The 13,889-nt window shown below is 60.1% G+C and overlaps 1 protein-coding gene across 5 annotated transcripts in view; it reads right to left on the bottom strand.

Annotated features, from left to right (window-relative positions):
* Nucleotides 1-235: 235 nt before the first annotated feature.
* Nucleotides 236-13,889, bottom strand: part of ZFTRAF1 (zinc finger TRAF-type containing 1) — a 16,984-nt gene continuing 3,330 nt past the window's right edge. Inside the window, exons 2-5 of one of the 5 annotated variants that reach the window (XM_046641733.1) lie at nt 7,244-7,397; nt 5,196-5,434; nt 4,216-4,427; nt 236-2,577 (exon numbers count right to left, since the gene is read on the bottom strand). In XM_046641733.1, coding sequence (XP_046497689.1) covers nt 2,186-2,577; nt 4,216-4,427; nt 5,196-5,434; nt 7,244-7,397 — 997 coding nt within the window. In that variant the 3' untranslated portion in view covers nt 236-2,185. Of the gene's footprint in view, nt 2,578-3,471; nt 4,428-5,195; nt 5,435-7,243; nt 7,398-10,154; nt 13,884-13,889 lie in introns of those variants that run through there. The other 4 variants (XM_046641736.1, XM_046641732.1, XM_046641734.1 and 1 more) reach the window with 4 other exon arrangements.

Here is a 13,889-nt window from a genome sequence, read left to right as displayed (position 1 = left end):
CACCCCCAAACACACACCCACACTCCTAGAGGAAGGGCCTCACCTGGGTGCCACCCCACTCCAACACATGCCCTTGGGCTGCTGGAAGTAGTGGGCTGTGCGCCCCTGGCACATAGCTGACCCTCGTGCCACAGAGCCCAGCCCCTCCTGCCCCCGGCCCCACAAATGCAGGGCTGCTAGCCCCAGGGCTGAGGGGGCTTAGCTGGCCCTGGTTTCTCCCTCCTTGTGGTCCCCTGCCCAGCCCCCTTGGGCAGCCACATACCTTCACCTGCACAGAGATCTGCTATCTCCCACCCTGCCCCACCCCAAGAGAGCCGCCAGGGGCCCAACCTTTTGCTGACTCAGTCTCTCACACAAGCACCCAAACGCACGTGTCTGGGCAAGCCTGCCCCTCTCCCGGCTCTCCTTGCAACATGGTCACTTTGAAATCCAGAAACTCTACAGAGGTGTCAGTCCCTGAGACACGGAGATGCAGTGACACGTGCCATCCTCTACATACAAGGCCCCATACGTGTCTACCTGAATGTCATCCTCTGTGCCCGCCAGCTGGGGGCAGACCTGAGGGCAGTGGGACTCCCGCCAGGCTGTGCCCAAGTCGGAGATCGCTGCCCCCAACGGTGTGCTGGGGGCTGGGCTAGGGTCTTTCTTTGTAGAGAGCAGAGAACTAAGCATAGCACCTCCAGATCCCCTCAGTGGCCAGGCAGAGTTGACCCTGCAGGAGGGGATCCCTTGCAAGCCCCGTGCCCTGGGCTGGGAACAGAAAGCTAAACAGGCTTCTCGGAAGAACTTGGGGAGCCGCCCTGGGGTAGAACTGACTCAGAGGGCTGTCTTGGCCACTAGAATCTGGGGTGAGGCTCCTGCTCTACCTCACAGCTCCTTCCCCCCACTTCTCAGCCCCTGACTTGAGGGCCAGTAGAAGGAGCCCTCAGAGAGGCCAGGCCTGCACCTCTGCACTCTTGCTGCCAGGGCTGCCCTGCCCGCCGATTTTGCAGCGTCCGGGCACTGGGGGACCAGGCTGGCAGTGGGGGGGGGGCCTGCTCTGAGGCATGGGGTGGGCCTGGACATGGACAAAGGAAACGGTTCTTTGGTATTGAAGCAATGAAAAGCTATCACAGAAGAGCCACGTCTCCTAAGCAAGGGGGGTGGTGGCTAAGCTCTCCCCTTCCCAGTGGCTCCAAGGGATCTGGGGTTCTCCAGGCAGGGCTCCTTCCCACCCTGTGAGGCCCACACATCGGGCCTGCTCACTGCAGTCCTGGGGCCAGGGCTGCAAAGTCAAGGCTGGGAAGAGCCTGCCTCCCTCAGGTGAGAAACCAGCCTCTCCAAGCACTGACCTCTGCAGCAGACCCCAGGATGCAGGGCCAGCAGCTGGTCCCTGAGAACAGCATGGGGTGGCTGGCCCACTCGGACCCTCACCCAGCCAGGCTCACTCACCACCAGCGGCCCCCAGAGCCTTCCTCACAGCCTGGGGACGCTGCACCCTCCAGGCTGAATACAGAAAATAGATTCTCTCTCTAAATTTGTATACCTTATAGAAGAGCCTGTAAAGAGTTTAATTTTTTTCCTAGGAAGAGACAGAATTTCACCCTGCATTCCGAAATGTCTGCTGAGCCCTGGTGGCCAAGTCCTGCCTCCCTGGAGTGGCTGGGGGGGTGCGCTGGGACTGCTGCAAGACCCCCGAGCCCGCCCGCCCCCTGACCAGGCCTGTAGGGGGCAGGACAGAGGGGGCAGCATCTCCAAGTCTCTCCTGGGGGCATATTGAGATGCAGTAACAGGGATGGGTAGGCTCTGACCCAGAGGCCAAACCAAAGCTCCCACGCTGTCCAATCACAGCCATGCCTTCCCCTTGAACAAAACAGAAAGTAGCAAACAAGGTGCCTTTTTAATTGCAATCAAATATGCCGTCTGAAGTCAGCTCGCCTGAGCCCGGCCCAGAGCGGGTCGTGCACCTCGCTGCGCGCTGGGGGCTCCCTGAGCCGCCGTCTCCTCTGCAGGTGGCCCAGCCTAGGCGCCAGGATAGGGGAGGCGGGGCGGAGGGCCGGCGGAGGGCAAGGCAGAGCGCTCACACTGTCGCACACACATGCAGACTTTCCCAACATTCGCTTCTGTTCCTTCCTCCTTTACTAAAATGGTCAGAGAGCACTGTGAAGCCACTGCCAGGCAGGTGTGGGCAGCACAGCAGTGCCGCCTACTTCTGTATCTGGAACAGGAAGAGCCGCAGGTTGATGTTCTTGGCGGCCAGCAGCTTGTTGCACTCCACGGAGTCGACGATGGGCAGCGGCACGTAGTCCGTCTCGTTGCTCTCGTTGGTGAAGACGAAGTGGTAGATGACGGGGCTGATCTTCACGTCGTCGTAAGGGCCCTTGAGCAGCAGGAAGGAGCACTCTAGGGGTGCCGTGACCTTGCTCTTGAGGAGAAGCTGGAAGGAGAGCGTGCGCTTGCAGGACAGGTTGGGGTTGCGCTCCGAGTCATTCACGCGCGCCTTCAGAACCCACGTCTGGTTCAGCACTGTGAACCTCGGCGTCTCATAGTACAGGCGCGTGATGAAGTCGTCGGTGCGGTACGGCCGGAACTGGACCTCTGTGGAGACAGACAGGCCGGGAAGAGCCGGCAGTCAGTGTGGGCGGGGCCGCGTGGCGGCGCCTTCCCTACCGGCCAGCCGAGGACACAGGCTCAGCCAGGGAGGAAGGCAACTTACCAGGACACAGCGTGCTCTACTTGTCACAAGGCAAATCAAACGCAATTATGGCAAATGGAGGCGTACACAAGCTTTGGGGAAACAACTATAAACAGAAGTAACACGCATTAGCTGCAGGGAGCCCAGAGGCTGAGGGAAGTGAGTGGCCAGCCCCAACCCCCACTGGCCTCCCCCCTCGCCCTCCCCCAGGGCCCGACCCAGGCAGAGGGAGAGGCCCTGCCCCAGGGGTGTGGGTAAGCAGACACACAGACAGGATGCAGTTCTGAGAACAAGTGCACTTTATTGGTTCCCATACAGAGCTGCCAGAAAAGCCGGCGGGCAGGCTGGCACATGGCACTGGAGCCTGCATTGGGCTGCGAGGCAGAGCACCAGCGTGTGGCCCAGTGCTGGGCTCTGCCAGCCATCTGCAGGGCCCATCAGTCAATGGGTGACTGCCGTCACACAGTCCTCTCAGCATAGCCCGTGGCCTGTGGCTGGCAAGTCCCTCCACGGAGGCGGCCAGTCCTTCCTGAGTGGACAGGGCTCCCTGCCCACCACCGCCGCAGTCACAACACCTTGGCCTGCCTGGACCCTTGAGGCCTGACTTGGACTGTTTGTGCCATGGCGCCCACCAGGGTGGCTGAAGCTGCAATTAACCAGGGGCCGCGGCCTTCTGCTGCTGAGGCCCCTGGGCCCTCAGCCTCTCAGGCCCATGCAGGCCCACACCTAGCCAGGCCCAGTCCAGGCAGTGTGACTTGGCTGCCCATGACCGCCCTTGATGCTCTGAGCTGGCCGCCTGGTATGGGCTGGGTAGTAGAGGGCTGGAGTCTCCCTGAATGGCCCCAGCATCAGCAGGTACTTCTGGCTGTTCTCTGTGTATGGACCAGGCTCTGGCCTGGCTCCTGCTCCCCAGCACGTCCAAAGGCAGTAGCAGTAGCCTGGAGAGCCCATGAGATCCAGTGGGCCTGGGCGTGGTCCAGCCTGCCCGGCCCTAGACGTCCACTCTCAGCTCTGCATTCTGAGCTGGGCACCCTCGCTCATTCTGGAGCCCTGGCCCTGAGCATCTTCTTGCTGGCCTTAGGAGGCCTGTGGCCACTGCAGTGACCTCCCGCAGGTAGAACCCGACGTGACAAGTGTTCTTCTTGCCCCTGGCTCTGCAGGGCAGGCCCCCAGCTCCTGGGCCCCCCAAGACACACCCACTTTCTGGTTAGACCCCAACTGTCCCAGGGCTGTGCAGCCCCATGCAGTGAGGACACTGCTAGCTGGCGGGGGGGGAGAGGGGCGGGCAGGGATGGGGTGAGAAGGACAGGTGGGAGGGGCCTCTGTGAGAGCCATGCAGGTACCCCTGGAGTCCTGCCCCAGCCCCTTCCCTGCTTGGCCTCCAGCCTGTGTTCTCCCCCAGAGGGATCCTTCCATGGCCAGGAGCTTGTCCAGAGCCCAGCAACCGGCGCGACTTGTGCCCACTGCCCAAAGCCTGCTGCTTTCCTGGCCCCTCAGCTGAGTGGCGTGCAGTGGGCTGCGTGCGGTGGGCAGGGCCTCACCTGTGTAGCCGATCTTCTCAAAGCTGAGCAGGCTGAAGACGCTGTTGTAGAGCTGCATCTCCCTGCGATGGCTCTGATCCATCTCGTCCAGGATCTCCATCAGCTCGTTGCCCGTCTTGGTTGGGTGGGCACATGCAGCCTCGTGCACTGTCAGCTCATGGAAGGGGCCGTGCCATGGGCAGCCGATGCGCTTGTACTTGCACTGGGTCACCCTGGAGAGGAGGTGAGCACCATGGTCACAGCCTGCGCCCTGGGGAGGTGGCTGTGCCCAGTAGTCCTCCAAAGGTGGGCCTCTGCCCAGCCTTGCTCATATATGAGCTACTCTCTGAAGGACACACTCGCTGTGTGTGGGCTTCCTGGAAGGGATCAGAGCATGTGTGAAAGTCAGAGAGAAGAGGAGCACATTCGGACTGTGAATGCACATGCCACCTACACCCACTGCTAGGGGGTCTCTCTAATGCTTGGCAATAGTGGCCACTGATCACGGTCCCAGACCCTACACAGCTTCACTCCAGGTGAGGCTCAGTGGCCTGGCCCCACAGCAGGCGACAGTGTGAACCAGCCAGGGCTGGGTTGGGGTGCCATCGTACCCTCACAGAGAGCTCCCACAGCTCCTGAGTTGGCCATGCTTTCCTGGGCTCAGGGATGCCAAGGACAGCCTCAAAGAAGCCACCACACAGTCAAAGAGAACCCTGCAGAGCCAGGATGATTACCAGACAGACACTGGGTACAAATCCAAGCCCCCTGCCCTCTGTGGGGCCACCCCCCTCCAGGGCCTGGGCCCTGAGCAGCTTCACGTTGGCCCAGCCCTAAAAGGTGGTCGGTGGGCTGCGTGTGCGGAACCTGAGGTCTGGGCAACAAGGACCAGCCAGAGTATCCCGCACACTTGGGTCTCACCCACACCAGAGTGGTCTCCAGCCCTGTGCTGGGCCCTGCACGTGTGGCCAAGCCTGTGGCAGGAGGGCCAGACAGGTGGTTACCTGTCCTGGCACTCCTCTTTTTGATGCCTCTCCAGAAGGGAGCGGGGAAACTGGCGCAGGCAGAAGCCACACTCGGAGGGCAGCTCGCTCACGGCTTTCTCCACAGCCAGGTTGCGGCAGCAGAGGCTCTTACTGATCTCACATCGACAGTTGGGGCATGTGGCCTGCTCCTCCTTCAGCCGGGCATCTGCTAGTAGGTGGATAAAACAGCCAGCGCACATCAAGTGACCGTTAGTACACTGCGAAGAAGGAAAGGGAGATGAAGCTCACAGACCTGCGGGACTTGCACACACGCTTGCGCCTGCCTGCTCTGCCCTGCCCCGCCCCACCCCCTCCAGCTAAGGCCAAGCCAGCGGCCATCCTGAGGGACTCCAGCTGTAGGAGGGGCTGCTGGCAAGGAGAGGTACAGGCATGCTGTTGTTTAGCAAACACAGAGGGCTGCTGCTCAGGAGGGAAAAGCCTTTTTCCTGGAGCACTACAAGAATACAGCCAACTGGGCCCCTGTGAAGAAGTGGGTGTCTCAAGGGTGGCACTCATCAACTTGCAGATTATGGCTCTCCACTGAGGCAGGCCTGCTGGTGATTGGTCTGGCCACATAGGGGCTTGGATCCTGGCCTTTTCCCACCCCAGGGGCCAGGGCTTCTCCCAAGAGTCCCTACAGGCCCTGATTTCAGGATGCCTGCAGGAAAGCAGGCTCTTGGCCAAGCACAGCAGTGGCACTTAGCCATCGGGTGTTGAGTGGGGCAGGAGACACTGCTCCTCGTGCCAAGGCAGGAGCACCCTCTCCCTGGCCTTCACAAGGGCCATTCAGGCTGGGGGCTGGGGACCTGGCTCAAATCCACCCCCAGCATAACCCCTCCAGCCCTCCTTGGCCAGCACAAGTGAGAGGGCAGTTGCCACCCACCCAGTGGAGCTAGCTACCTGTGGGGGCCTTCCCAAGAGCTGATGGCACACAGCTGTGGCTGGGGGAAAAGCCAAGTTGGCTTGTGACAAGGGTGTGTGGGTACAATGTGTGCCTGGGGGAGGCGGGAACAGGGGCTGCAAGTGGGACATGTTGCTGGGTTGGGTCAACAGGAGCCAATAGGTCCCTTCCCTTTCTGAACCTGCACATCAGAGACCCGGAAGCTGCCTGTCAGCAACCTGCCTCTCTTGCTGGTGGTCCTTCCATGTGTGGACAGTGGGTTGCCACCTCAACTCCTATCTTGGGTCTCTCACTAGCTCCACACACACCTCCTTAGCACCCACTTAGTGCCATGGAGAGATATATGGTAGGCTGTGGGCTGGGTCCTCCAGGGGCTTACAGTGTTGGGGGAGGAGAAACCCACACAGAAACCAAGAGGTACAAGAGCTAAGACTTGGACTGAGTGTCCTCTTGGGGCAGACACAGCTCCCCTCAGGCCTGGCCCATGGGGCTGGTACAGATGAGGGGCAGGTGTGGTGGTCTCACAGAGCCCAGGGAATGCTGGGAGGTAGGGGTGTGCGGGCCTTGGGCTCAGCTTTCCATTGGGGGCCCACCAAGGACTAGCTGGATTTCCATTTGGGGAGACTCCCCCACAGCTAGCTGAGGATGAAAAAGCAGGCAGCACTTTCACACGCCTCTCCAGTGGCTGGCCTGGGCCCGCCATCCACGGCAAGCCTCCAGAAAGCCACTGAGCAACACGGGTCCCTTGGGGTCCAGGACCCTTTTCACAGTGAGATGCAGTGGGGCGGAGGCAGACAGAGTCACTGCCTGGCCACGCTCACCAACATGAAGTCCTCAGTAGACACTAGCTGCCATCCCATCACTTCAGGCATCTGTACACCATGAGCTGAGGAACTGCAGGAGGCTGAGCGAGCTCTGAGTACCTGTGGGCTGGGCCTGGGCTCTAATGAGTGATGGGAGCTACATGCTGAGGACTGACAGTGGGGGCAGGTGAGCTGGGGACAAAGGCCTCATGCACAGAATCCGTGTTGACACAAACACCACAGATTATCTGCACTCAAATCTCAGTTTCTAAGTCAGGTCAAAAATTAAATGTGCAAGATGAAGGGGAGTTGGCTGGACTCACAGTGGAGGAACAGGGTCTGGCAGGGGCGGGCCAGCGCCAGTTCTGGGCACAAGGGCTGGCTGGGGGTAGGGAGTGAGGCTGGTCCCAGGAATGATCAGGATGAGGTGAGGCCTGCCCACAGGAGGAGCAGGGTGGAAAAGCAGTCTGTCCACTCCTAGGGATCAGTGGAGAAGCCAGAGATGCAGTGAGTGGACAGGAGCGGAGGGGGATACAGACGCCACAAGCACAAACCAGGGGCCATGGTCACACCCCCTTTCACAGCCCCTGCCAAGGGCCTGACTCAACAGAGGCCCAGCTTTGCCACACCAGAACCCCAGGGAGAGGATCATACTGTGTGCCAAGGCCAGGAGGGAAGCCACACATGCTGACGTGACCACTTGCTCGTGGAGGAGGAAACTTCAGGGTGCCCCTTGGAAGGGAGGCTGAGACAGGTGGCACCACGTGCGGTGAAGCCCCAACGGCTGCCCAGCACCCGCAGTGAGGAAGCCCAGCAGGACGCCAAGACCCCCCAGGCCTGGGGGCCCCATGCCTGTGTGTGGCTAGCTCTAGTACTAGGCTGCCTGGACAGGGCCCAGCTCGACAGTCACCTTGGGGCCCCTGCCTGAGCAGAGTGGCAGCAACACCCTGTTGGGCCCCACCCACCTGGTTTCTCTTGTCTCTGGGGGCCCAGTCAGGGTGTGGGCCTGAGGGGAAGACTAGGGATGGAGTCCTGGGACTCCTGAGGGACACTGAGGCTGCCAAGTGTGTGACTGCTTACCTCCCAGCACCACCCCAAAAGCCCACTGCTCTGGAGCAGAGAGCCTGCCCATATGCCCTCCTGGCAGGCCTCTGCTTAGAGCCTGGGGGCTGCAGGGACACACGAGATCCCTGGCCAGCCCCTGCCCCCTTTCCCAGAGCCCCCAGAACCAACACACGCACGGGTGATACGGCACCACAGGGAGGCAGCGCTGACCCTGCCCTCCTGCTCTAGGCCTTCTGAGGGGGCCTATAGGCTCTGGCGGGAGGTGGTGTCCCTGCCCCTTTGGACCCAACAGCTCAGCTCTAGATCGGAACGTGGTGAGCCAGCAAGATACTCCAAAGCACTGCTGGCCCAGCGAAGGGAAAAGACAATGTCCACATGCAACCAGCCCCTTACCAGCTACCAAGGGACACTCTCCGGGTGGATACCAAGTGGCTGGCCTAAGCCCAGCCAACACCCTGCCCAGGTGTACAAAGCAGGGCGGTCACCATGCTCCAAAGCCCTCCCCACCACCCAGGCCCCTCTTGGCCTTCCGAGGAAGACCTCAACACTCCACGCAGGCCTGGCCACAGGGCAGCATTGACTTGGCCTCTGCAGTGGCCAGGCTGGACCGCACCTGCCCCAATTTGCCCAACCAGAAGCCAGGCCCCAGAGGACTCTGCACGGTGCTGGCCGCACACCAAGCCTTGGATGGACAGCACCAGCCAGGGCAGGCGAGAGTGCCCCACTCAATATATTAGGGCCAAGCCCCCAGAAGCCTGGGCGCCCCCAGAAGCAGCTCCTGCAGTGCCTGGGCCAGGATGCCTTCCCACCACCTGCCAGGAAGACCCTGGTGGTAGGGAGAGGCAGGGAGAGGGATACCACAACCCAAGACAACATCATAGGGCCTCCCAGGCCCTCCCAGGACAGATGCTGGCTTAGACTCCAGCCCACAGGTCAGCAGCAGCATGATCCTAGGCTGGTCACTTCCCTCTCTGGGCTTCAATTTCCTCTGGCACAAAAGGCAACGAGGGCAGGACTGGCCTCATCATGTGCTGAAGAGGCAGGATGGACAACATACATAGCAGTGTGGCTCGGCCCCCAGCACTTGGTGGGCACAGAACAAACGCCCACGACTATGGTCATCATGCAGCAGAGCCCAGCGAGCTCCTCACACAGGCCCTGCCTACAGCCTCAGAAGGGACTCAGACACAGACCTGTGATTTCAGCAAAAGCCTCTCCCTTGCCCCTGGGGTCCCGAGTCCCACCCAAGTCGGGGCCCCACCCCCAAGACCCTCTGCAAATGGTCCAGAAGCAGGCATTTGTACCTGGCCCCTGAGGACACCACGCAGCAGCCCCGCCCTCTGCCTGGCTGCTTACTTGCACCAGGCTGTACATGCCCAGGGCCTCCAGGTGAGCCAACTTCTCCCCTGGGCTAAGGGGGAGTTGAATGGACCAACCAGACTCACGAAAAAAAGCCCTGACCCCCGGGCCTTGGGCCATAAACACGTCTTAGAAAATGCCCCCACCCCCGCCCCAGTCCCATCCCCTGACAACTCGCGGGAACCAAGCTCTTGGTCAGTAGGTCTTTCAAGCCCTCTTTGAAGCCTGGAGTGCCCAGTCCCCTCAAACTCTGGGGTCCCTCCATATCCACTCTTTCCCACTAGAGGAAGGCTCAGCACCCAGGCCCATGTGAGCAGCCCACCCTCCAAAGCACAGTCAAGGGCATCAACCCCAAAAGTGCCACTCAGCCCAGCTGGAAGTCTGCCCTCACCAGGCCCAGCAGGGCCTCAGGGCACCCCACACCCCCACAGGCTTGGCATGAGGTCTCCTCAACCTCTTTAGTCACGGGGCCCTGAAGAGACCATGCAGTGTCCAAGACACACAGCTGTTTTGGGGGAAGCCAGCACGCCAACCTTCACCAGGTTTTAGGTTTGAAGTTCTGGGCCAGTGGTTCTCAATGGCAAGCCACCCCGAGAGCCAGGACTTGGGTAGGAAGCAGGCAATCCCGCAGAGTCAGCCTCTTGCTTAGAACCTAAGTGCTGCCAGGATCGAAAAGTAACTCAAATGACAAACCAGCACCACAAAAACACCGCTTCTCATCTAGCCAGAGTCCAGAAGCCTTCTCCTCTCTGCCCTTGATTTGGAGGCCTAAGCAGGTGTATTTTCGGTCTTTTCTGCTACCTTTCTCACCTCAAAGCTCAAGCCAGCCGCAGTCCGAGAGCTGGGGAAGAGGAACCCAGGATGCATGGGTGGGCAGCACCACCAGGGATTCCTCAAACATCACCTTGAACAGAGCCTGCAGCACGAGCCATGCCGACGGCCGCTGAGATGGCGTGCTGGGAGGCTCCCCAAGGCCTGTGCCCACACTGGCCAAGGCCGGGTTAGAGATGGAGCCACCCTTGCTTCCTGGGCCTTTTACCAGCATGACCACCACTCAGGTGACCAGTCCCCTTGGGCTAGGGCCTGAGCTGAGTCCTGGCAGAAATAGAAGACCTTAGTGGTGGGAGGTGTAGGAGGCCATACCCAACCTCCCAGAGGGCAGACAGCAGCAAGTGCCCCAGTCAGGTGGGGAGGAATGGGCATCTTGTAGCAGGGAGGGAAGAGGGCCACAGCAGGGCGGTGCCGCCTCGGTGGGGATCATGAGGAGGAGGAATGAGCAGAGATAGGGAGAGGGTAGACAGGCTGAAGTGGCACAGGAGCAATGGGCTGGAGAAGCAGGGCACACTGCTGGCAAGGCCCAGGTTGGAGGCTGGGCACAGTGGGCACAGGGGCCAGAAGGCCAGCTAGGGTCATATTCCATAACAGAGACCCCCTGACTAGTCCCTCACCCTGACAGGGGTCACAAGCTTTTCTGGCTGGTGAGAGGCTGGACGGAGCTGTGCAGCCCCTTCCTCCAGATGCCAGTCCACAGCTCAGGGCCTTCACTCATGTCAGCAGGGTCAGGGCCAGGTCTGTCTGATGGAGGACACATTGAGCCTCATGTGAAGGGCTAGGGGAGAGCTGAGGATGCAGGCATGGAGCTGCATCACTCCAGGCACCAATGAGGCTGTGTTTCCCCCAGAGAAGGCGCTCTCATAGGCAGTAGAGGAGGGTCACATTGCCCTGGGGCCACTGGGCTGCATCTAGAACTCCTGCCAGCACAGGCTGCCTACCATCTGCTCCTGCGTGAGCGTCCCTGATGTACCTCCAGCCCTCCTATTCCCACCTGCGTGCCTGGAGAACATCAAAGCCACCATCTGCTGTACCTGCCCTGGCCCTACCCTGTCCTAATGCCAGCCATAGTGAGAACTATGTGACACCGGAGCACTTCCCAACCCAGGTGTGTGGTGCGATGTGCTGGGCATGCAGGGGAGCAGGCCCTGCCAGGCTAGGGGCTCAGACTTGGAAGCAGGTGGACAGGTCCACCCATGCAGCCCATGTCTGCTTGAGGCGAGTTTTCACCACCACCAAGGCTTCCCTAGTGGCACGGAGGTGGGGTCTGGTGGCCAGAGAGTAAGCTCTTGAGTTATCGTGCACCCAGCCAACTCTAGAAGCCCATTGAGTTGTCTCCCGCAGCTCTAGTGCCAGGCACAGCACACAGGGCTCAGCATGGCTACTGGCTCTTCTCCTCACCCCAGAGCTGGGCACCATCTGAGAGAGCCCCCAGCTGGACGGTGGGGCTGGTACCAGCCCCGAGCCACATGTCCCAACAGGGCTAGGAAAAATGTTGCCGATAGGAAAAGAGTGGAACACGCCTGAGACTAGTCTACTAGAGATGGGCCAGCAAAAACCCAGGCCAGAAGGTGATGGTTAGCAGTGGGCCCTGACCAGGGACACAAAGAAGGCTCTGTGCCCACCCATCTTGATGCAACATGTGTGCAGCCCATGTCATCTGTGACCAGATCCTCCAGGAAGCAAACCCAGCTCTGAGGCTGACCAGGCAAGAGACCCCTGACCTCAATGCCCCCTTCCAGGGTCACTGTGAAGGTGAAGTGGAATCCCACCTGTGGCAGGGAGCCACCAAGAAGCGTTCCCTCCTTCCCCCAGCCCCTCCCTCAGGCCCCTCACACCCCAACCTCCAGCATAGGTACTACTGGGCATCCATGCCCCACATGCCCCCCATCCCATGGCTGGTCTTCCAGCAGCTAAAGGAGTTCTGACCCGTGGCAGAACTCTGGTCAATCCTTCTAGAGCCAAGGGCTCTCCCACTGATCACATATTCTAGAACTTCCTCCAGGCCTCTAGAGATGAGAGGAAAACAACTCCCTACCAAGGCCCAGGTGTGACTTGGGAAGAACGGAAGAGGAGCAGGGGTTCAGTGCCAGAGCCTGTAGCTCAGTGTCAGTTGGCTCTCCTTGCTCAGTGGGCCTGTTCCCAGGGAGCAGAGCCCACTAGGGTGTGGAGAGGGCCACAGTTCAGGGTGGCCCCAGTGCCTTCACTCTCCATCACAGCTCCTCAGCTGTCTGCCTCCGGCTGCCCAGGATACACTCAGCTCCCAGCACAGTGCAGGCCGGTTTAAACCAGCCAGGCTCAGAGGTCCAGGCACCAGCAGCTCTGGCCAGAGGCAGAGTTGAGACTCTCTTGCTGAGTAGACCAGGAGACAGCACCACGTGGCCTATCATTATGCCAGGTCCAGCCCCAGCCCACTCACAGGAGAGAAGACAGGAGACTCCTGAATTCCCCTAGGAATCCCCTCACCATTGGCTTCTGGGGCTGTCACTCAAGACCCAAGGAAGGAAGAGTTCTACCTAGGAGGATCAAAAGATTGTGGGCAACGGAAAAAGAGGACAGAGAGAGGACAAGTCCTGAGGAGCACCCCCAAGGCTGAGGGGCTTACAGGAAGCACTCCCCCAGCTGGCACTGGGTCAGGAGGCCTGTGGTATTCCTGAGCAAGAGCCTCTGCCCAGGAGCTTCCCAAAGCCCAGGAAGGTGGAATGAGAACTAGAGCTCTCTCCCCAAAGAACTGAACCCACTTCCCCGTCAATGCCTTCTTTTCTTCCTCTGTTATGCACACGCACTGGGGTCCTCCCAAACAACCTGCCAGAGTGAGAAGGATTTGCACATTCAGAGGTTGAGAAAATGATAACCCAAACCAGCCCCACACTCCTTACTACAAAGAATGGCTCGCTCACCCATGGCCCCCAGTTTGAGTACAGAAAGAGGAACAAGACCCCATCAACCATGTCAAGATCCTGTAAGTGCAAAGAAAGGGATAGAGAACCTGTTCTGTTCCTCAAGGAGCTCTGGGGAGAGCAGGGATCAGAGGTGGGGTGGGGGGTAAGGTGAAGAGAGACAGACAAAGAAGGCAAGACACTGCACACCGACTCTGGGGCCAGAGTGCAGCCCTTGGTGCTACGTGATGCACACGTAAGACCCACCTGGGCCTGGTACCCTCTCTGATGGCCCTGAGCTGGTTAAGGACTCTGAGTCCAGCCCCCATGCTGGATCCTCAGATGGGAGGAGGAGGGTGGACAGACCTCCTGGAGTGCTGGCAGCCCAGGAAGCCAGGCCTGGCATGGGTGAGGCAGGATGCGGGGGAGCCTAGCCAAGGGCGTAGCATGTCCAGAAGGGACTGGGTCAGACTGGGGCTGGAGAAGGGACCCAGACTGTGAAGCTGGATGCGGGTGGTTCATCCATACCAGGAATGAGAGGAAGGGACCAAGGAAGGAAAAGAGGGGATCCCCTCCCTTCTCAATGTTTTCCCAGAAAGAGACAGACAAGGCGAAGTGGATTCTTCCATTGGAGAGGAAGAAGGGGTACAGGATGAGCGGGAGGACAGGTTTTGGGGGTGTGGCTACCAAAAGAATAGAGATGGAGCTCTTCAGTGAAGAGGAAAGACCAGGGGGTCCCTGAGCCCAGGGAGCTCGGGAATGAGGACAACAGGCTCTGAGGTGGGAAGAGGATGGGCATCTGGCCCCAGTTTTCTGTGGGGTCAGCCTGAGGGGG

The sequence above is a fragment of the Equus quagga genome, chromosome 16, assembly GCF_021613505.1.
Source record: "Equus quagga isolate Etosha38 chromosome 16, UCLA_HA_Equagga_1.0, whole genome shotgun sequence".
NCBI classification, from domain to species: domain Eukaryota; kingdom Metazoa; phylum Chordata; class Mammalia; order Perissodactyla; family Equidae; genus Equus; species Equus quagga.
Note: the sequence above shows the minus strand (reverse complement) of the source record. Positions and strands in the feature narration are given on the sequence as shown.